Source organism: Gracilinanus agilis, chromosome 6, assembly GCF_016433145.1.
Source record: "Gracilinanus agilis isolate LMUSP501 chromosome 6, AgileGrace, whole genome shotgun sequence".
NCBI classification, from domain to species: Eukaryota; Metazoa; Chordata; class Mammalia; order Didelphimorphia; family Didelphidae; genus Gracilinanus; species Gracilinanus agilis.
In genome coordinates this window covers 79,233,925-79,257,586 of record NC_058135.1, presented here as the reverse complement: position 1 = coordinate 79,257,586, position 23,662 = coordinate 79,233,925, and the positions used below count along the sequence as shown (strand labels likewise).

Genomic DNA, 23,662 nt, shown 5'->3' with positions numbered 1-23,662 from the left:
AGCCATTGTTCTTGGTGTAGAGATTTCAGGTTATCAGCTTATCCTGTTCTCTGGTGTCAAGCCAACTCTTAATGAAAAATGAAAATGTTCATTTTCTCATTTAGTCAAAATTTCTTTGTTCTTGATCCGAGGCAGTGTGCCAAGTAAGTTTAAAGTCCTTACCACCTTGCTATTATTATTTTTAGGCAAATTAATGTGATCTTTCTGAGCCATTCCCAAGAAAAGGCTATTTCTGAGTTTGAGTCATCAGTGCAAATATTACCGATCTCTGGCAGGACTAATATTTTTCATTATGAAGAATATTCATTTGCACCAATTGACATTTGATCACCTCTGGGTCTTCCTTTTGTCTTCTTTATTTTGAACTATTTTATTTTGAAATCCAGCAGAACATCATCGTAATGTTCCACAGTCTTGTCATCTGAGAACTCTTTTGGACTTGGAAGAAGTTTTTTTATTTAGAGATTCTCACCTCTACCCACTCCTTCCATTCCTCATGTCTTTATGCCTACCTCAGGCCAGAACCCCAAGTAAAAAGTTATTTTATTGATGCTAGAGGAATTTTGCCAAAGGCAAAGTTTTATTGACATATACAAAGAAATGAATGATCCCTTTTATTTTATTTTTCAAAACCCTTACCTTCTGTCTTAAATTGATATTAATTATCAGTTCCAAAGTGTAAGAAGTTAAGTATATGAAATTAAGAGATTTGCTCAGGATCACATAGGTAAGAAGTATCTGAAACCAGGTTTGAACCCAGAACCTCCTGATTCCAGATGTGGCTCTCTATGCCCTGAGTCACCTGGCTGCCCTTTAATGATTGTTTTTAGTAAGATATTAATGCTATGGGAATATGACTTGACAATATGAGGTAGTTGTGGAATATGACTCTTCTTAAGACTGTGCCCAAGGAACTAGGTGTGCCTTCCTTGGAGATAGTCAGCAAATATTAAGAAGCACCCACTGTGTACTAGGCACTATGTTAAGTGATGGGGTTAAAAGGAAAGGCAAAAAACAGCCCTTGCTCTCAAGGAACCCACAGGTTAATGGGGGAGACAACATGCAAACAACTGCTATATACAAGCAAGTCAAATACAGAGTAAGTTGGAGACAATCCTCAGAGGGAGGGTCCGTTTATTCAGAGGGATCAGGAATGACTTTCTGTAGAAGGTGGGATTTCAGTGGGACTTGCAGGAAGCCAGAAGATGGAGAAGAGGACAAAGAGCATTATAGGTAAGGTGAACAGGCAGAGAAAATGCTCAAAATGGAGTGATAGAGGGTCTCCTGGGAGGAACTGTGCCCAGGTACCATTTTTACCAGACTGCAGTGTATATGAGGATAAAGAGAATACTGGAAAGTTTGGAAGGGTCCAGGTTATGAAGGACATTAAATATCAGAGAGAATAGTATTTTTCATCCTGGAGATAATAGCCACTAAAATTGATTGAATAGATGGGGAAGGAAATAAACATTTATGTGGCGCCTACCATATATGTTAAGCACTTTACAAATATCTTATTTGATACTCACAAACAACTCTGGAAGTTGAGGAAACTCAAGGTCAGATTGAACCTCAGATCTTCTGACTCTTAGCACCCTATCCACTGTGCCACTTAGCTGCCTGGGCAGAGTGACATGACCAGATTTATTTTTTAGGATAGTCACTGTGGCAACTGAGTAGAGAGTAGATTGGAGATTGAGCAGGGGGTTCAAACAAAAGGAAATCTTTTTTTTTATTTTAACATCTTTATTTAATTAATTAATTTAAAGCATTTTCCCATGGTTATAGGATTCAGGTTCTATCCCTCCCCTCCTCGCACCTCCTCCCATAGCCGATGCACAATTCCACTGGGTTTTACATGTGTCACTGATCAAGACCTATTTCCATATTATTGATATTTGCGCTAGGGTGCTCATTTTGAGTCAATATCCCTAATTATATCCCCATCCTCCCATGTGATCAGGCAGTTGTTTTTCTTCTGTGTTTCTCCTCCTACAGTTCTTTCTCTGAATGTGGGTAGCATTCTTTCTCATAAGTCCCTCAGAATTATCCTGGATCCTTGCACTGTTGCTAGTACAGAAGTCCATTACATTCGATTTTACCACAGTATATCTCTCTCTGTGTATAATGTTCTCCTGGTTCTGCTCCTTTCACTCTGCATCAATTCCTGGAGGTCATTCCAGTTCACATGGAATTCCTTCAGTTCATTATTCCTTTCAGCACAATAGTATTTCAACAGATACCACCATTTGTTCAGCCATTCCCCAATTGAAGCACATCCCCTCGTTTTCCAGTTAAGCTAAAGGAAATCTTAAGCGTAAAATGAGTAGTTCTTTTGCCATCAGGTCTAGAATTTGAGATAGTAGTCAGATGTCCTCAGAGTTGATCAGGGATGAAAAACTGGATTTAGGTGAAAGAATTAGATTATTTTTATTTGGTAGGTGATACATCAGGAGGTGTTGATGTTATCATATATCACATGTTGTTCAGTCATTTTCAGTTATTTCTGACTCTTTGTAACCCAATTTGGGGTTTTCTTGGCAGAGATGCTTGGAGTGGTTCACCACTTCCTTCTCCAGCTCATTTTACAGATGAGGAAACTGAGGCATACTGTGGTTAAGGGACTTGCCTAGGAAGTGAGTGCATGTCTGAGGCCAGATTTGAACTCAGGAAGATGAGTTTTTTTTTACTCCAGGTTGAGCACTCTATCCACTTCATTCTGTCCAAAACAACAAAGAGGAAACAAGTGATTTCCAAGAAGAATCTCAGATTTTCCTCTGGAAAAATAAAGACTATAGAACAAGTGTAAGATTCAGTGGGGACTCTCAATATATAGGGCAGGTTTTTTTTTAAATTTAAAGATGAGAAAAAGAAAGATGATCAGGGAGCAAGAAGGTTACCACAAGGTTCCCTCTCAAAAGCTTAAATGAGAGGGGCTTTTAAGGCAGAAGAGGATGGGGAATAGTCCTGAAACTGCTAGAAATGTGAGGCAAGACTGGGTACATAAAAACCTCTGGCTTTTACCTCCATGACACATGTAATCATAGAGGTCATTGGGGACCTTTTGTGAATGGTTTTAGTAGAATATCAAAGAGGAAAACTGGACTAAAGAGAATTAAGCTGGTGAAAAATGACATCCAACTGGAAGACCTGATAGAAAATAACAATAAAAGAATGAGGCTTCATCAATGTTTAGCCAGCCCAAGGGACATAAGCCCTTAAAACAAATACTATAAATTCAGACTTTTCAACTTCTACCATTTTAATATCAAACTGTCACCATCTTGTTCAGTGGCAGAGTTCACGGCACAAAAAGATAGATTCGTTGCAACAAGCACTCTTGGTCCTGGAGAATAGAGGACGATCTAGGCTCAAATCCCTCCTCAGTCAGTTACTGATTATGACCCTGGGCAAGTCAGTTAATATCTTTGGAAGCCTCATTTTCCTTACCTGTAAAAAGGGGGTTGGGGGTGGATTTGATTGCTCCTAAGATCTCATCTAGCTCTAAATCTGTAATGCAGTGGAGCCTATGTGCCTATGAAATACACTCCCTTCCTCTTAGTAGAGGGCTGGAGATCATAGGAAACATGGCAGAAATGCTGTCAAATACTTGTTTGGTGGTAGTGGTTGTTCAATTATGTCAAACCCATTTGGGGTTTTATTGGCAAAGATACTAGAGATACTGCTCATTTTACAGATGAGACAAATTGGGTTAAGTGACTTGCCCAGGGTCACAGAGTTAGGAAATATCTGTGGCCAGATTTGAACTGAGGAAGATAAATCTTTCTGACTCTAAGCCCAGCACTCTATCTACTGTGCCACCTAGTAGCCCTACATTTCTTTGGTTAGTTTTGCTTACCTATTTTTCTTTGTAAAAGATAGGGTTTGGTGGGTGTAGCATATCAGAAAATGACTGATCAAAAAGGCAAGAAATTTTGATAAAAAATTAACTATTTGTAAGGATCTAACTCCTACATGATGTTTGCTCTTGAGATAATGTATAGATAGATAATCTACATAGTGTTTCTATGAATGGTATAAGGCCAGCATTACATATTTTTTTACACATTACATTTTCTGATGGCCATGTGTATAGATGTATAATTTTTCTCCATCCTCCATGAGCATTTATAATCACATTCTAATTATTCCTTGAAACTTTCCTTTGCTGTTGAGTATCATTAGTTTGTGCCTGATAATGATACTTAGACCCATTTTAAAAGCAGTGTCAAAATAGCCACAAGAAATAATATGACAAATCGTGCTATGTCTTGGAAGTACAATTTCTATGAGACATTTTTAAAATAGCTCCTTCCCTACTTGAACTTAAAAAGAAAAAGAAAATAAGTAACTCCTGTCCTCCAACTGGCTGGCAGGAAGCACCCCCTCTCTTGGCTGATGCTCTTCTCATCGTACTATTAAAAGTGCTTACTTAACCTAGCTCTGGGGAAGACCCTTAATTGCTGAAAGGTGAAAGTTGTCCTGGCCCCTGCTCCCTTATTTTATTCTATAGCCTTGGCATGTGGCTGTTTAAATCATGTTGCATCCAATTTGCTATTTTTATCTTGTGGCCTCTTAAGGCAGGTTAAACCCATCATGTCAAAACACAAGAAATAAAGAATTTCTCATTTGCAGTTCAAACTTCTTATTCCACTCTCTTTTGACTTCTCAGTAAGGAAAAGGAGAAAATATTTCTTCATTTTAGAATTGCTAAAAATTTAACCCCTTGGAAAAAGAATTGTGACCCATAGTGGTTCCTATGCCAGTGGTGATGTCCATTGTATCATCACAGCTATAGAAGTTTTGTTATTCATGTTGATATAAAAGACAAGAATAATAGAAGCAGGGGCAGCAACTAGGTGGCTCAGTGGATAGAGTCAGACCTGGAGATGGGAGGTCCTAGGTTCAAACATTTCCTAACTGTGTGACTCTGGGCAAGTCATTTAGTCCCAATTGCCTAGCCCTTACCACTCTTCTGCCTTGGAACCTATACCTACTATCAATTCTAAGGCAGAAGGTAAAGGTTTAAGAAAGAAGAATAGAAGTTGATTTTCAAGTTTTGAGATTGAATTTACAAGTCTTACTGTGAAAATCACCTGTTGACCAGTAAATTACCGGGCATTTTTAGCAATTTTTTCCCTTACTCCTTAAAACTACTTTGATGATTTGGAAACCATTTTCTTAGGAGAGAATAAATGGTGTAGGTCAGAAGTGTCAAACTCAGGTGAGCCAGCAAAACTTCCAAGTTTGGCCTGGACCAGACTAAAATTAATTAATTAATGGGTAATGTTTAACAAGAAAATATGACATAGGTAATGTAAAACTTATTAGAATTCATTTTAAAAAATTTAATTCCAAATTCTTTCCTTCTCTCCCTTCCTTTCCTCTCTCATTTAGAAAGCAAGAAATTTGTTATGGGTTTTATTGTTTATAACATAGATAATGTTAATTTGTGGTTTTCTAAGTCAATGTTTGACCAACAGATCTGTTTCTATTTGGGTTTGACACCACTGGTGTGATCCCTCTTATATTGCCTGTCTCGTTTCATTTTAAAAACTGCATTATTTCTACATAAATTCAAGCTTTTTCTCCTTGGTCAGTTTTGGTCTTTGCTTTGGAGGTTTGACTTTAAACTACAGATTTATATTGGCAATTATTAATATTTTTTCATTCTCTCTGGAAGTTACAAACTATGAAAACTATCTCTTTAATAGTTGTTTAATTTTGGAGATGTCCGGCTATGGTGCTTTTACATGTTTAAGTCTTGTTCAGATTTTCTAACTGCCTGCTTCCAAATGATCTTTTGGCTTTTTTAGCCTGTGATGTTTCCAGTAGGATAATGTAACCTATTCTCTTGGGACATGGTCTTCAGCATCTCTCATTAAATACGTGGGGCAAGAATTCATTTGGATACAATCAGCTCTACCTACCTCATTTGTCATTAACCTTCCCAAGGCACAGAAATAAGAATTTGGAAATTGGCTATGCGAGGGACAGGTGGGAAGTTAAATTTATCTGCCCCGATGAATTTCTGCCTCTTTTGATCCCTGGCATGCATTTTCCTGTGGTCGGCTTCCTGCGATGGTAGATGGCTGACTGTAATCGTGCAGTTTTTCACTGGGGTAGCCAGCATGGATGTTACTGAGCCTAGAGCCTCCGTGACTGAGCATGAATCAATTATAGCAGCAAAGCTTTCCCCTCCCCACCAAACATGAACCATAACTCTTAAATTTCTTCTGTTTTACTGTTTTGGAGATGATTTTAAATGCTAGTGGTGAATTCCTAGAAGTTGGAGCACCTTCTCAAAATCATTGTGGTCTTGTTCTTTGTAGGTATTTTAGGGTAACAATACTGCCCCCCTCAGCAGACATCAGTTGTCTCTTTCGCACAAAAGTTCATCCTGCTGAAGAATTCATTTTGTTTAATGAAATATTCAGAGTGTTCATTTCCCCTGAAGTTTTGCAGCAGAAGACTTTAAGGGTGGATGCCTGTTTTGTCACCAGAGACCCATCGGAGGAATGCCTGGTATGCTTTTCATCAACATCATCATCGTCATCACCATCACTGGCCGTCAAATAACATCTCTTACTGCCACTTCCTAGAATGTTGCATGATTAGATTTCTGATGGTCATCAGGCTCTTAGAATTCTGCCCAGGTTCTCGAGACACTTATAATGATTCCCTTTCAGTCCCTCCATGCTAATGGTCATAGTTCCTGTGACTCTGGTGTCTCATATCTAGACGTTAGTATTAACTCAGTGCAATGGTTAGGAGCTCTCTGGTTTTCCATAGAAATTATTTTCTGATTATCTCTTTTGACCATCGAAGGAATTATATCTCTGTTTCTTGTAGATATATGAAAATTGTGTATCTCTACAAGAAACTCACTCATAATGAAGTGTCAAAAGGGTAAGTAAAATGAGATCCCCAGTACTAGAAGATGCAAACAGCTTTGTTTCTCAATAATAGTAGACCTGAAAAAAAGGTTAACCTTTTTTGTTTCATGGAACCCTTTGGTATCTGGTGAGGACTATGGACACCTTAATCAGAATAACATGAATAAATACATACAACAGGGGCAGCTAAGTAGCACAGTGGATAGAGCACCAGATCTGGAGTTCAGAGAACCTGCATTTAATTATGGCTTCAGATACTTCCTAGCTGTGTGACCCTGGACAAGTCTTAACCCTGGTTGCCTAGCCCTTGCCACTCTTCTGTCTTAGAATTGATTTTAAGACCAAAGGTAAGAGTTTAAAAAAAAAATAAACAAATGAATGCAAACATAGGAATAAGGAATAAAGTTATACAAAATGCAAAGGAAACCAAAGGTTAGCGGAAATAAAGATGTAATTCCCCTCTGACCTCCCACATTCCTTGGATCCTCTTAAATCTGCCCACAAGATCTCTTGAGTATATATCTATGGACTCCAGATTAAGATCCCTTCTATTAGAGGCTCTCAGAGCTTGGCCTTATCCATTTGTGTTGAAGTCATTTCAGAAAGTCAGTACAGAGGTATAGATTGGAATGCACAATAACTAACAACTCTCAAAAAGGACAGTTACTTAAGTGAGATATAAATGTTAAGAGCAATAGCCAGAGTAAAACTAACCTATCAAAAATAGGAAGAAATTATTTTAGATTTCATCCAAAACAAGTGAATTCTGCAGATTAAGTTCTAGGTAAGCAAAAACCATCTAAAGCATAGGACGGGGTTAGGAAGTGAACTTGTGATTTTGTTAATATTGGGAACTCCCAGATGAATTGATTGACACCTTCTATGCAATTTATAATCTTAGATGATAATCTTTAAAATGAGAGGTTAAATAGTCACATAGCCCATGTCTTCAGGCTCTGACGCCAGCTCCGAATCCATTACTCTGGGGCTGCCTGACAGCATAATTTTAGTAATTAGGATCTGCGCAAACACTGTAAGGGAATTGAACCACTTCACTTCAGATTCTAGTTAGCAAACCCTTTTATGATTAGATATAGTACCAAAACAGATAAGTCTAAACTAGCACTGGAAAGCAAATCCAGCTTTTTTAACAGTTTGTCAGTCCAATTTTTCTCATTAAAGAAATAGATATTTTTTCAGCTACAGTTTTCATAAATAACTCTCAACTTATTGGTCTGGCATATTGTCAAAATATTTTCATTTGTGTTCATTGATTCATTTTTGAGACCTGCAAAATAATTTCTTACAAAATGATCTCAGGACTAGTTTTAGCATTGGATATTTAAATAGTGCTGCAAATGAAATACTATCAAATACACAAAACATACAGAGGCAAGCTATGTAGGTAGACAGATGTACTTTAATCCAAAGCAAATACATAGAGTTATCAACTCTCATGAGGTCCAGGTTGTGGAACGGGAAGGGCAAAGACTGATTTTTAATGCTTTCTTTCTTTTCTTTTTTCTTGTTTTGTTTTGTTTCTTTCTCATTTCTCATAGGCAGGAACTCAGATCAGCCTAGCAGATTTTCCGATTGCAGGTGATTTTTTCACTTTGTGGTATAATTTGCTACCATTCAAGGAAATTCCTGGCAAAAAAAATAAAGAGGAGATTGTGTTTCAACGGAACCAGCCTCCACTGATCTCCTTAGACCTGGTGAGCAAAAGCTAAAACATGTCATTAAAACTTAGTGAAATGTAATTCAGCTGTAAAAGGATGTTTTCCATGAAATACCTTCTTCCTTTCCCTGTCTCAACACCCTTTTCCCCTAAAGAGGTCATTTCCCTAGCATTATGTCAAGTGGTTTGTGTAAAAGGAAACCAGTTCCTTCTGCTTCTTTATCTGGCAGTAAAGTCAAATTCTGCAGTGTAATTCATACTTTTTAAATGCCCATGGAAGTAGGTTTTGACTTTATTATGCCTAAAGGCAAATTAACCACTTAACTTTTTATTCTTCTGCCTCAGAGTCACAGATGTAAACTGAGTCAAGACTGTGTAGATGGAGCTCATGCAATTAATTTGTCTAAGGGCAAATTATTTACTGGCTGCATGACTTTGGGCAAGTCACTTAACCTCTGTCTGCCTCAGTTTTTTTTAGCTGCCTCTCAGTGCTATTGATATTTTTATAAGATGCTTTGTAAACCCTGCAAAGTTATACAAATGCTAGTTATCATTAACTTAGACTTTGAGATGTTAATTTTCACATATTTGAGTGTACTATCAAGTTTATTTTGTAACCTGTATATGCTTCCCCCTCACCCGCCCCCACCAACTCCAAACTACCATTTTCCATAAAGTTCACAAATTCTTCTTATTAAACACTGAGGTACCGTGCTAGGTACCAGGGATACAAATTATTGTTGCTGAATTGTTTTCAGTCATGTCTGACTTTTGTTACCCCATTTGGGGTTTTCTTGGCAGAGATACTGGATGAGGAAAACAGAGTTTAGTGACTTGCCCGGAATCACCTAGCTAATAAGTATCTGAGGCCAGATTTGAACTCACAAGGATGAGTCTTTGATTCCAGACTCAATGCTGTATCTATCCCCTGTGCCATGTAGCCACCCCAGGGATACAAATACAATAAGTTAAATGATTCTTCCACACAAAGAACTTACATTCTAATCAGAGAAAGAAAAACATATATGAATATGGAAAGGGAATAAATCCAAATAAATTCAGTGTAATTTAAAAAGGAGGTCATATAATATCGCATAGAAGAAATCGAGAGAAGGCCAAATTGGCTCGATTGCAAAGTGAGGGAGGCAGAATCTTAAAGCTCCATAAGGCTAGGAAGATGGTTGGAGATGAGATTGTGAAGGGGGCTTGAAAAGCCAAATAGAGGAGTTTATGTTTGATTGTGGAGGCATTAGAAAGCTGCTGTGACATGATCAGGTCTGCACTTAGGGAAAATTACTTTTGGCAACAGTGAGAAGGCTGGACTGAATTTTTATTCAGTTGTAAGAAAATTCGATATGATCAGACAGTACTTAACAATACATGGAATTTTTCATGAAAATATGAATCGCCTTAAAAGATTTTCCTTGTAGGAATATCATAAAAACATTATCCCTAATTTGGAATTTGTGAGGTGTGGGACTTGACCCAAGGTCTCAGTTGCACTGTCTTATTAAGGAGCAGTTTTCTAAGTCAATGAATCAGTCAACCAGCAAATAATTAATGAGTGCCCATGGTGTGCCTAGCTATGTGGTAGCCACGGCATGAAGAATGAAACCTTAAAAATCCTAGAGAATGGTCATGCAATATACACAGTTTCTCAATGTACTTTTAAGTTTAACCTAGTATAATTTTAAGTCATTCAAATCTGTTTGCCTCAGTTTCCTCATATGTAAAATGACCTGGAAAAGGAAATGGCAAACTACTCTTTATTTCTTTGCCAAAAAAAAACCCCAAATGAAGTCACAAAGATTTGGACAAGTCTAAAAACAACAGTTTTAAGCCATTAAAGCTTAAAACCACAATAAAACTTTTAGAATATCCTAGAGAGAATTTTCCAGTTCTCTAGCATTTTCCTACCAGCTGTGGCATCGTAGATGAACAGACAGAGCACTAGACTTGGAATCTGAAAGATGTACGTACACATTAGCTAGCTGTGTGACCCTGGGGAAGCCACCTATCCTTTCTGGATGTGTAAACAATAATCACACATGAGTCATGGGGTTGTAGTTAAAAAAAAAAAAGTCCAATGAGGTCATATTTGTAGAGTACTTTGGTTTGGATAAGAATTGCCATTAGCGATAATAGTGACGGGTTATGGTATTCTCCTCTCTACCTTTCAGGACACTGTGGCAGCTTTGCTAGAAAGGACATCATCTGATTTACAGTGTGAAGAACAAGACACATCCCAAGAAGAGGAGGAAGAAGAGGAAGAACTCGAGCAAAAACAAGAACCACAAAGTCTCAATGAATACTGGTACAACAGTTACTTCCTTTTCCAATTTTATTAGCTAGGGAGTAGGGGTAGTGGGGTAGGGGGTGGTGTGTAGAAGGGATAGCTCTTATGAAGGGAAGGCAGTTTGGGGTTTTATGTTCTTCTTTTGGTTGAGATCGATTATCAAGAGAATTCTCTTTTCTATTCTCAAAATGTACTTTCAGCCACCTGCTGTTAATAGTAGAGCCCTTGACTTTATTTTCCTTGGTGAATCCTAAGTGACTGTTTGGAGGGTTAGGTTGTCATCACTGAAGGCTCACTCTTGTGGCTTACTGAGAGTAAAAGTCATTTCTACACTGACAAAGAAAGTTCCAGAACCAAAACCTTTTATTGTCCAACCCTCCACTTTTACCCTCCCCTATTCCAGTGTGTGTGTGTGTGTGTGTGTGTGTGTGAGAGAGAGAGAGAGAGAGAGAGAGAGAGAGAGAGAGAGAGAGAGAGAGAGAGAGAGATGGGAGGGAGGGAAGGAGGGATGGACAGGCATACCTTTTTTACCCAGGCAGGTGAGTAGAAGGAGCCAGTATAACTGGGGACACTTGATAAGCACAATCAGTAATATCTTACCCATTATGCTATAGATAGGAGTTATAGTACTGATAAACCAGTAAACATGACTGATACAGTAAAATCCGGATCTTTAAAATGTTATTTTTATTGATGCCTTTGGATTTTACGTCATACCCATTTTTGAACATATTCTTGCATCTCCCCCCACCCTGATTCCCATCCAGGGAACAATCCCAGGAAACAAGAATAACAAAGATTTTTAAATTGGGGGGAAGCATTTGGCAAAACCAGCCACCACATCCACCTGTAGTACCACACCAATAGTCCACTTCTGCAGTGAAAGGAAGGATGAGGTTCCTTCTCCAAGCTCGGTTATTATAATTACAACATATTCAGTTCTCTGTTGTTATTCTTTCCGTCAAAACTTCAGTCTACAGAATCCATCAGTTAGGTAACTGTGCATGTTACAGACAAACTCTCATAGGAAACTTAAATGTTATCACTTATGTATCAAAATAGGATCGACGTGCACACAACTCCCCAAGAATGCATTCACGGTGTATGACAAACAATCCCATAGTTATTCATTGCGAGTTTCTGCTTATCCCAAGTTCATGGCCAAGAATTAATACTCATTAGAAGAGAAAGTTTCTGCCTACTACTTTGGCTACATGAAACTTGACGTGAAAGGTTTTCATGATAAATGTCTAGAATCTGCTAATGTGAAATGTTCAGCAGAACTGGCAATAGCTGAAAAGGTCCTGACTAATTCTGATATTCATTTAGTGGTTGTCATTCAGTCATTTCAGTCATGTCTCCTTGTGTCCCCTTTTGGGGGTTTTCGTGGCAAAGATATCAGAGTGGTTTGCCATTTCCTTCTCCAGCTCATTTTACAGATGAGGAAACTGAGGGCAACAGGACTAAGTAACTTGTCCAAGATCACACAGCTCAGAAGAGTCTGAGACCAGATGTGACTCAGGAAGAGGAGTCCAGACTCTCATCACTTTACCTCTTAGCTGCCCTTTCTGAATATTAGCATAATTAAATGGTGACTTTTTTCCAGCCATAGCAACTCATGAAAAACTGCTATTATAGAAGGGATGTCATCTGGGTCAGTGAAGGTGTAGCCCACACTGATGAAATCACAAATACTTTAAGAAATTAGCTTACAGCAGCACCAAGCCTCAGGAATTCGAGCTCTCCAGTTACTGCACTTTCTTCATCATATACCATAGACCACATTTAGAACCTTTTTTACTTTTCTTGAAGAATCATGTAGAAATCGTTTTGCCAATGTCCTGAAGCATTAGTGACCTCGTTTCTTATTACCGAGGGTGATAACTGGGTGCACTAGGATTTTCTTCAGAGAAGTGGCTAGTTCAGGATAGACTCTTTTTGTCTCATAGGTTAAAAATGGTATCTGGGACGTCTGATGAGCTCATGGCCAAGGATGAAGTAGAAGCAAAGCTATTAGAAGGGAGTGACTCTTCAGAAGACCTCATTTTAGGCACGAATGTGTCTGAGGCGAGTGAGGAAGAGAGCAGGAAAGAGACCGACCATGCCAAAGACCCTGTGATGAATCATCTCCATCCTGTATCGCCCATCCTGGTGACTATCTTATATGTGTTTCTAAAGCAACTGTGTACAGATACTGTGTGATCTAAAAACCAAAGAGAAACCCAAAACATGAGTTTGTCCCTTCAAGAATAATTCTATCCTGAGTTCATGAGTCAAAAGCTAATCAAGAAATGCACTGATGATGTATGAATGTCGTGCAAAATGTACTGTAGGGGCTTTAAAATTTATAAATTGGTTCAAAAGACTAACTCTGAGATCACGTCTGATATATGAAGGCTAAGCATTGAGATAATTAAAAGAAGTCACACCACTCATTTTTTATAAATGCATTTATTTATAATAGTTCCCATGAATATGTATTCAACATTTTTCCTAAATTCTGTGGAGCACACACAGATAGAATCAATGTGGCAGTGATTGAAGGTCTAAACAGGGAATGAACATTTGAAACCCACAGAGGGAGTTGACTTTCCTATTGAAAGTTTATTATTGATTCTCTGATTAGCTAATGGATCAGTGGAGGCTGAGAAATACCTTAATGGGGAGAATGAGAGTGGTAGTGAGATCAGCACCCCAAAAGGAAGAGGTCATCTGATGAGCCACGCTTTGCTTTCACTGTTGCATGGTCCTCATTTCAAGCTGACTTTCCTTTCCTTAAAATCCAAGGAGAAATTAAATTGTTATATAGTCAGTTATTTTCCATGTTCATCAAAACATTTTTACCATTTATTTTCTGCTTAGCATTATTAGTTTTCATTCTTTTGATGCCTTGCTATTGTTTAGTCACTTCAGTCATGTCCAACTCTGTGACCTCATTTGAGGTTTTCTTGACAAAGACACTGGAGTGGTTTGCCATTTCCCTCTCCATTTTACACACAAGTTAACTGAGGCGGAGGGGGTTAAATGACTTGCCTAGGGCCACACAAATAATATATGTTCGAGGCCAGATTTGAACTCGGGAAGATGAGTCTTCCTTCTGAAGGAAGAGATGAGTCTTCCATCCAGTCTGAAGTGACTTCAGACCTGGTGCTCTAATCCTCTGTGCCACTGAGCTATCCACTTTTGGTGGCTAGTCCCCTCAGATGACATTAGTTTTCATTCAAAAATCTTTGCTGAAAGAAAAAATAAAGTTAAAAAAATCTCCCCTGAAAGGCATACAATTTACCTAGTAAAAATTTATCCTTCTTTAGAACTGAAAGTAGTTGAAGCAGTGTTTGAATAGTGTGTGTGTGTGTGTGTACACACACTATATACACACATGTATTTATAGACACATACACATGTGTGTAAATATTTACACACATATACGCTATTGCTTTAATGGCTTCCCCAAAAGCCGGTTTTTTTTTTTTTTTGCCTATTGTAATTTTTGTCCTGACCTGTGACTTCATCAAGGTATAGAGCTCCCAGAGTGGAAACCTGTAACCATTTTAAATCTATGGATGTTTTGCCCTTCCTGGTTTGTCTTCAAAAGTTGCCTGGGGTGCTAAAAATTTAAGTGACTTAAACAGAGTCAGAGAGCCAACAGGTGTCAAAAACAGAATTTAAACCCAAATCTGCCTGATTCTAAGACTGATTCTTTATCTGCTAGGCTGTATTTCCTCTGTTGGTTTCTAACAAGTGTTTTTTTTTTTTAATTTTATTTTTCCAATTACATGTAAAAATAATTTAACTTATACTTTAAAAATGTTTGAATTCCAATTTCTTTCCCTCCTTTCCTTCTCCCCACATTGAGAAGGTAAGCAGTTTGATAAAGGTAATATATGCGCAGTCATACATACAACAAGTATCATTTTAAAAAGCCAGTTTATTATGAAAGTGTTTTTCTCTGATCCCACTACCAGGCCTCCTGACCTGTAGAATACAGACTTGGGGATTCTTTAGTCTGGCATGTGTTTTTTTCTTTTCGTAGGTGTATATGAAATGTTTGTATGTCTATATCTACATAGATATAGATATGTATAGAGAGAGCTAGAACAATTTGATTTCTGACATGCAACAAGATACTTTGTTTTTCAAAATAATATTTAAAACAAAATATTTGAACAATTTGTTTGCTTTCTGTGTCAGGTTAATAAAGAGACAAATACTGAGGAAGCATTTCATGAAAACGTGGCCGTCCGACCCAAGGACCGTTCCAGCCTGAGCTCTCAGCAGCCTCCCTTTGTCAGAAACAGCATGATTGTGCGCTCCCAAACCTTTTCTCCAGGAGAGCGGAACCACTACATCTGTAGGGTAAGGTGAAAAGCACTGGCAAGGAGCCGCTCTTACCTGGCCTTTCAGTGAGGAGCCCAAGAATTATAAAAGACTGTGCAATGAGAAATCTCAAATTCGGAATACAAGCAGTACCTAGAAATGGTTTTTAAAAAAAAAACAACAAATGATTGTTGTTTCTGCCTAGTTTTTTTTCAAAGTAGATGTCTTAGAGATTAACCGCTGCTTTCTACCATCGGTGGTTTTGTAGGCACTTTAGCTGTATTTCCTCTGTTATTATCTAACCAGTGTTCATTTTTATTTTATTTTTTTCCAATTGCATCTAAAAACAATTTTTAGATTTTTTTTTTTAATTTTGAGTTCCAAATTCTTTCCCTTTTCCCTCACTGAGAAGGTAAGCAATTTGATAGATTTTATATACGTGCAATCATAGAAATAACAAGTAATTATTTCTAAGAAGATCTTATGGGTTGAATGGATAAACTGTATTTGGAATTCAGGTTGGTATTTAGAAATTTATAGATTCATATAGAGGTAGAAGGACCTTGGAGATCATCAAATGCAATGTGAGAGAGAGAGACAGAGACAGAGACAGAGACACTATTTGTTTCTTCTCCATTTGTTTATTATAGACAAGGAAACAGGCAAGATTAAGTGACTTGCCCAGGGTCACATAGCTAATAAGGGTCTCAGTCAGAATCTGAACCCAAGTCTTCTTTATTTCAAATCCTACATACTATTTTACCATGCTATCTCTCATTAAGGTATAGGATATATGCTTCTGTTTATCTGTGGCCGAGTATAGCAATGGCCCATGCTATTAAGCACATTGCAGACCTCAGTAGTCCTACTCAAGTAAAAATTATGTTCAAGACTAAAGATCAAAGGATCCCCTTCATAATATACTAAGCTTCCCCTCTTATAGAATTAGCTGTATTTGGCAGTGATACAGATGGAGAATTAATATTGTAAAGACCCTTCCAGCTCTAAATAAGGTCGGTTACAATGAAACTGGGCAAAAAATACAATAGTCAGAAAAATTACTTGCTTACAGAAGATTTTCTCATAGTGCATGAAGTATATTTGATTCTAAATCCGTGTGCGTGTGTGTGTGTGCAACGGGACTTTACAGTTATTTTTCCCCCTATATTGTGTCTTTAATAGCTAAATCGGAGTGACAGTGACAGTTCAACATTGGCTCGAAAATCGCTCTTTGTAAGAAATGCTATGGAACGCCGTAGCTTGAGGGTCAAGAGGGTAGGTATCGCTGTATCTTCACCTCCCCAGCCTCTTCCACCTTCTTTTCAGGCAAGTCAGAATTAGTTCATGATCCATGGCAGAATTGTTAAGGTATAATACTATTGTAATAAAGTCCTCAGAGCTATCCAGAGCTTTAAATGTCATGCCGGTTGTAGAAATGCCTATGGAAGGGTAGACAAGTAGGCATGTTTATTTCATTTCCAGAACTTTGGAATTTATGGTTATTGAGTCTAAGTCTGTGCCGAAATTTATATCCATACTATCTATGCATAATATAGATGCTGAAGACCTGCTGGGAACTCCCAGTATGCCAGGGACCTAGGGGATCACCCAGGGACTAAAATCCAGAACCTGTCTGGTAGGGAGGTACCGTGTGATTTGGGGAAATAATACTGAAGTCCAACAAACAGTAACAGATTTTAAAAATCAAGATATGGTCAAGTACCACATCCTACATTTTAAGTACTTTAAAAGCCATCCTATAGAGCAAAAAACTGGGAATAATGGGATTGCCATTCAATTGGGGAATGGCTAACCTAATCCTGATATTGAATGTGTTCTATATTGTGCCGTAAGAAATGAGTAGCTTGAAATAGGAGAAGCATTGGAAGACATTATGAACTAATACGGAATAAAGTAAGCAAAAATCAGGAAAACAGTATAAACAGGAACAGCAATAAAATAAACTGAAAGATAGCTGACCTGTAATTAATTGTAATGACCAGTCTTGGTCACAGAAAGCAGATTTTGAAACACTTTCCTTCTCTGAGAGAAAATGTTGGAGGATTAGGGATGGAAAGTATTTCACCAGCTGTCAGATGTGGCTATTATGCTTGTTGATGTTGCCTAACTGTTTTCCTTTTCTTAAATTAAAAAAAAATTCTTTTGTTCTTCACTATCACTTTTCAGTAATTCTTTGTCTCCTATCCCCCACAGAACCCTCCCTTTTAAGAACTAACCATGTTGATTGTTTGATCTTTGCTATAAGAGAATGTGGAGACAAGCAGTATGTTAGATTTTTTTAAAATAATTTTTGTTGTCTTATGGAGGTATTAACTTGTACTTAGTCTATTTTCAGGGAGTTTTCTTGGTCAGATTTTATATGTCTTGTGACAAGCTGTTTACAATTCTTTCTTCCATAACTCTAGTTTCTTTTATGGCTTTTTCTCTGATACTCTCATTTAATATTTTAACTCTTGCATCATCTTTTCCAGAAATTCTAGTTGTTAAGCTGTTGTGCTATTCTTTGAAGCTTTGCTTGTAAATATTTTGGAGTTATTCATCTCTTACGGGTTTTTGCCTTGAGAGTGTCCCTTTCATTGTAACAGCTCTTTATGATGAAATTCTCTATTTGTTTGTACATTTTTCCATACTGCTTCCTTACTTTGGACTTCATATTAAAGCCAGAGGCTGTGCGCTTCTGGAGGAAATGCCAGGGCTGGCTTAACTTGTGTCTTCTTGGATGGTTCTCCTGCTTTCTTGGGGATAGTGAATGCTGTGTTATTCTAGCATCTCAGGGATAGCACAATCTGGACACCCAATCCAGGGCAAAGTCTGATGACTGCCCCCTTGCTCTGAGCTCTGTAAGGTCCTGCCCTGAGTGTGGATCTGAACAACACACCTGTGACTTTACCCTTGGTTGCAGCTGAAATAGTCTACTACTGAACTCATCCACTGGGAGCCGGCTGGAAAGTGGCACAGCTGCAGGTTCCCCTTCGGTCTTAGATTCCTGCTTGGGTTATTCTGGTACATGCTTCAAACTGGGATAAGGACTAGAGCTGAGACCCCACTGCACTCCAGATGTCAGATCCCCACAATTTCTGCTTATTTCCAGGCTTACTCCTTGTTCAGTATATAGCCTTGAGCCTAGGACTGTTCCCCACTTTGGAATGCTAAGCTCATAAATTTAGGTCCCCTCTTTAGGCTTTCACTGAATCTGAATCTTTGACCAAGAACTAGGTAGTGAGTGACAGTGCTGCCAGTTGGCACCTTTTCCAATATCCTGCATGAAATTGGACCCTCTTTTAGGTCTAGGACCTCTTCATGTCCTGGTATGCAACCTTCGACCCTATGCCCCACACCAGGATTCCTGGCTTTCCACAGACTTCTTTGTCACCAAAAAATAACTCACTACAATTTTTTTTTCTTGGATTCACTGATGAGGATTTGATCTGGTACATTTTCCATATCTTTGTGGAAGAGAGTTCATCTATATTTTTTCCTGCTGCTCTGTCATCTTACCTTTGCAAGTGGTGTGTTGGAAAGGACTATGATAGAGAAATAAGGCATCAATAAAGTTTTCTTTAAATAAAAGCACCTGGGGGCAGCTGGGTAGCTCAGTGGATTGAGAGTCAGGCTTAGAGATGGGAGGTCCTAGGTTCAAATCCGGCCTCAGACACTTCCCAGCCGTGTGACTCTGGGCAAGTCACTTGACCCCCATTGCCCACCCTTACCACTCTTCCACCTATGAGTCAATACACAGAAGTTAAGGGCTTCAATAAATAAATAAAAACACCTGTTTACTTTTATGCATTTTACTAATTATTATTATATTTACTAATTATTATCATGTCATCAGTATTAAATATTGTTAGGGCTCCCCTTAAAAGAATTGTTTTTGTAGCAATATCAAGGAATAAAGGTAGTATCGTATATGGTACACAGAGTTTCGGATATCTATTTTGGCTGCTTTAGGGCCTTTAAATTTTTTTATTTATTTATTTTAGGTTTGATTTTTTTATTTCTTTCCATGGTTACATGATTCTTGTTGTGTCCCTCCCCTAACCCAGAGCTGACAAGCAATTCCACTGGGTTTTACATATATTATAACTCACAACTATTTCCATATTATTCATTTTTGTAATAGAGCAATCTTTTAAAACCAAAACCCCAAATCTAAAACTTATACAAACAAGTGATAAATTTTATGGTTTTTCTTCTGTGTTTCTGCTCCCACAGTTCTTTCTCTAGATGTGAATAGCATTCTTTCTCTTAAGTCCCTCAGAATTGTCTTGGATCATTGCATTGTTTTTAGTAGCAAAAAAAATCAGTAGCAAAAAAATTACATATGATCGTCCCACAGTGTTTCAGTTTCTGTGTACAATGTTCTCCTGGTTCTGCTTATTTCATTCCACATCAGTTCATAGAGCTCTTTCCAGTTCTTATAGAAGTCTGTCGATTCATCATCATTCCTTATAGCATGATAGTTAGTATTCCATCATCATCTGAGGTCTTTTTTAAAAATAACTTAAAAGTTTGGGGATTGAGTCCAGGAATGTCATGCTAGTGCAGTTTAAAAAATAATTGACTTTTTATTAAGATCGTACATTTAAAAAATCTGAACAGTTTAACCCAGTGATATACAATTCAAATGCATGAAATGCAAGCATACAAAGAGGGCAGTGAATGGGGATGTGTGTCAAACTAACCACTTTTGGGTGAGGACACACAGTGTTGAGTGTGGCCTGTAAGACTGGCTGCCCTTGACTAGAGACTTAGCTAAAAGAAACAAACAAAAAACCCCAATTCAGATTTTTTACTGATTAACCCTCAAGTCCAAACTATTAAATGTCCATAATGTTCAGGAACAGAAAAGCTAGAGAAGTACATAGAAAGATTTCTGAATTGCGAGTAGCAGCTAAGGCAGAGTGGGATTGCCAGGGTGTTAGAGACCAGCATTATTAGAGCCAGTTATTCTGGAAATACTTTTTTGTAGGAGATTCATTTTAACCCAGGTTTTCAGGTAATGGGACTAGAGTAGTTAAAATAAATACTGATGGGCATCCTGAGTAAGAAGTAAATGGCAAGAGCAAAGATTTAGCCATAGAAAAATCCAGAATATTCATGAAGGTATCAGAAGCATCATCTGACAAGAACACATGCCACTTGCCTATGCACATATATGTAACATGCATGGTTTATACATGCTACAGTTTTTAATCATTTCACTTTTTTTTTCTCCATATAATCACCCAGACTGTTTGCCCACCAGTCCATAGAAGATCAATACGAGAACACCCCCCACGCACATCTCTTGACTTAGAGTTGGACCTTCAGGCTTCCTTGACCCGGCAGAGCCGCTTGAATGATGAATTGCAGGCTCTACGGCATTTGCAGCAGAAACTGGAGGACATGAAAGCCCTGGGAGAGGTGACTCTTTCTGCTTCTCTACTCAAGGATGAGAGGTTTCAGAAGCTCTTGAAACAAGCAGAAAAACAGGTACTGATGACAATGGCTTCTTTGCAGGTTATTTCCAAAAGGTTTGGGTAGTGTTGTGTATCTAATCTCTTTCAAAGTAAGAAAGTTCCCACCTTAAAAACGGAATTTCTTTTTCTAAAAAAAACCATATCTTCCAAAGGGTTGTTTATGTTACTTGTTTAGAACTTGACCTGGACCCACAGGAACAATATAGGAGTTCCATGAATAAGATCTGAGTTGGAGAATAGTTTGCTTGAAGGTTTAGGTATTTGATTCATTCATTCTTTCAGTTTTTCCTTTTTTTTTCTCCTCCCCGGTTTTTTGGTAGAAAAATGATTTTGTTATTCTCTAATTCTGTGGTTCCCAAGTATGAAAGGAAGGGCACTCCAAGTTCTTGATTGATTAAGTTAAAATTAACAAAGTGAGTTTTAAATTCCTTTTCACAAAGAGCTGGCAAGCAATTCAATCTATACATGTTATACATGTATTATTACATAAAAATATTTCCATATTATTCATTTTTCTAAGTAAATAACCTTACAAGACCAAAACATATGCCCAGGTAACAAGTGAAAAATCATATGCTTTCATCTGTATTCCATCTCCAATAGTTCTTTCTCTGAAGGTGGATAGTATTTTTTTTCATAAGTCCTTCAGAATTATCATAATAGTAGCTAAGTCTTATCACATTTGATTGTTCCACAATATTGCTAGTACTGTGCACAATGTTTTCCTAGTTCTGCTTATTTCACTCTGCATCAGTTCATGTAGGTCATTTCAGTTCTTTCTGAAATCATCTTGTTCATCATTCCTACAGCACAATAGTATTCTGTCACTATCGTTCTGGTTACCCCCATTTTAAGAAGGATACTGGGGAACAGGTAGGTGGCTCAGTGGATTGAGATCCAGGTCTAGAGAGGGAGGTCCTGGGTTCAAATCTGGCCTCAGACACTTCCTAGCTGTGTGACCCAGGGCAAGTTGTTTAATGGCCATTGCCCAGTCCTTACCACTCTTCTTCCTTGGAACCAATACCTTTGGAGAACCTGGGAATGTTTATTTAGCCTGGAGAAGAGAAGACAAAAGAGACATAAGAGAAAGGACTCAGGAGAGGTCACTTCAGACCCTTGAAAGGCTTTCTCATGCCAAAGGATTGGTCTTGCTCTTTCTAACCCAGAAGCCAGAACAAGGAGTAATGGATAAAGAGGCAAATTTTGAACTATCCCAAAATGGAATGAATAAACTACTTTGAGAGGCATGGTTTCCCCATCCTCCTCATTGGAGGTCTTCCCACAAAGGCTAAATGGCCACTTGTGGGTACATTTTAGTGGGGAGTCATTGTGGGCTATGGCTTAGGCTAGAAGGCTGGTGAGGGTCCAACACTGAAAAATTATTTTGTTATTCTCTAATTCTGTGATTCCCAAGCTAGCCCTCAAAAACCCCATTTTGTTCATCATATGACAAAAGCAATAGCTTCCTCTTCCCTCTCCAACACAGTTGCCACCTGTTGGAATGAGTGTGTAGCTGTGAGAATGCACACACCTTCTGTACGTGTGCTCCATGTATCACTGGCTGCCTTTAAAGAGGTGAATAAATGGGCCTCAGGAACTAGCTGTTCTATAGATAGTGGATATTGTCATTTAGCAACACTCAAAGGATGAGTTAGCTCTGACTTGAATAATTGAGTGGAGGATTGACTGGAGTAGGGAGAGACAAGGCAGGGACAGAGGAGGTTGAACAAATGGATAGCACATTAGCTTGAGCTCTTCTATCAAGATGTGTATCTTGGGTAAGCACAATCCAAGTCAAATAGTGAGCTGGGTCCAGATTTGAAAAGTGGAAAATCAGATTGGATTCCATTTGGGAAATGGTGCTGGATTTTCACGATTCAAACTGCTTGATGCTATAAAAGCCTACCTCTCCAATACCAGTGTTCTTTTGCTATTGCTGCTCTTCTTCATATTTGAGTGTCTTCCTTGGGTTCACACCAGCCCTAATTCTCCATCTGTTAGGGATCAATAAATAGTGCCTCATTTTCATCTAATCACTTAATAACAACTAGTTTTTACAAAAGGACATCTGCTTTAAAGGTATAACAAAAGCAAACATTCAAACATTCCTCCACCGATATCTTAGGGGCATACCCTTCTCTCTACCATAGTGGTATGAATTCTCTCCTTACCACCACTTCTAGAACCCTTCTAGACTCATCTCATTTACTCTCTCCACGGGAAAGCCTTTTTTGATAAGCTGAGTGGCTGGGGCTCAATCACCTCCACAAATGATTATATGTATGCTTATTATTATTATTATTATTATTATATTATTATTATTTTATTATTATCACTATTTTATAGAAGAAGACATTGAAAGTCAGATAGGATTTTCCTATGGTCTCAAACAGTAACTATAATAGACAGGACTGGAACTCAGATTTCTTGTGTCCAAGTCAAGTGTTCTTTTAATTGCTTGGGCTTTTAACTGTAGTGAGCCAGGAAGACCTGAGTTAGAATCAAACTTCTCTTTGCCTCAGTTTCCTCATATTTAAAATAAGAATAATACCACCTCCCTTGCAGCACAGTTGTTGTAAGGATCTGATGAGATACTGTGTATAATAAAACAGCATAGACATTAGCTACAATTATGATTTTAGCTTTGAAACAGGTCATAGAAAATAGTAACTTTTTAGAAAAAATCTAGGAAGGTGATATACACTATTCAATTTAGCATTTTGCAGGCAAATTCATTATTAGGACTTTATAATGAATTATAATTGAAATGAAAGTCCTAATAATGAATTACAGCACATGTGTCAGCTATTTTCATTTTATTGTTATAATTAAAATTGTGAATAGATACAAAGGGTGCTGCTTTTTTATAGGGAGGGGAAAGTGAATAAATATTTCAGTTGAATTGCTTATATTCACCTTATTGCACTTTTATACATAAAATGTTAAAATACCTAGAGAGGGGAGAAGCTAGGTGGCTCAGTGGATTGAGAGC

General features: G+C 38.0%; 1 protein-coding gene across 1 annotated transcript in view; it reads left to right on the top strand.

The window, feature by feature from the left end:
* Positions 1-23,662, top strand: part of WWC2 (WW and C2 domain containing 2) — a 241,937-nt gene that overhangs the window by 193,047 nt on the left and 25,228 nt on the right. The window contains exons 15-21 of the mRNA XM_044680083.1: positions 6,333-6,525; positions 8,456-8,611; positions 10,755-10,888; positions 12,820-13,021; positions 15,062-15,226; positions 16,370-16,462; positions 20,441-20,683. Of these exons, the coding sequence (XP_044536018.1) occupies positions 6,333-6,525; positions 8,456-8,611; positions 10,755-10,888; positions 12,820-13,021; positions 15,062-15,226; positions 16,370-16,462; positions 20,441-20,683 (1,186 nt within the window). The remainder of the gene's footprint in view (positions 1-6,332; positions 6,526-8,455; positions 8,612-10,754; positions 10,889-12,819; positions 13,022-15,061; positions 15,227-16,369; positions 16,463-20,440; positions 20,684-23,662) is intronic.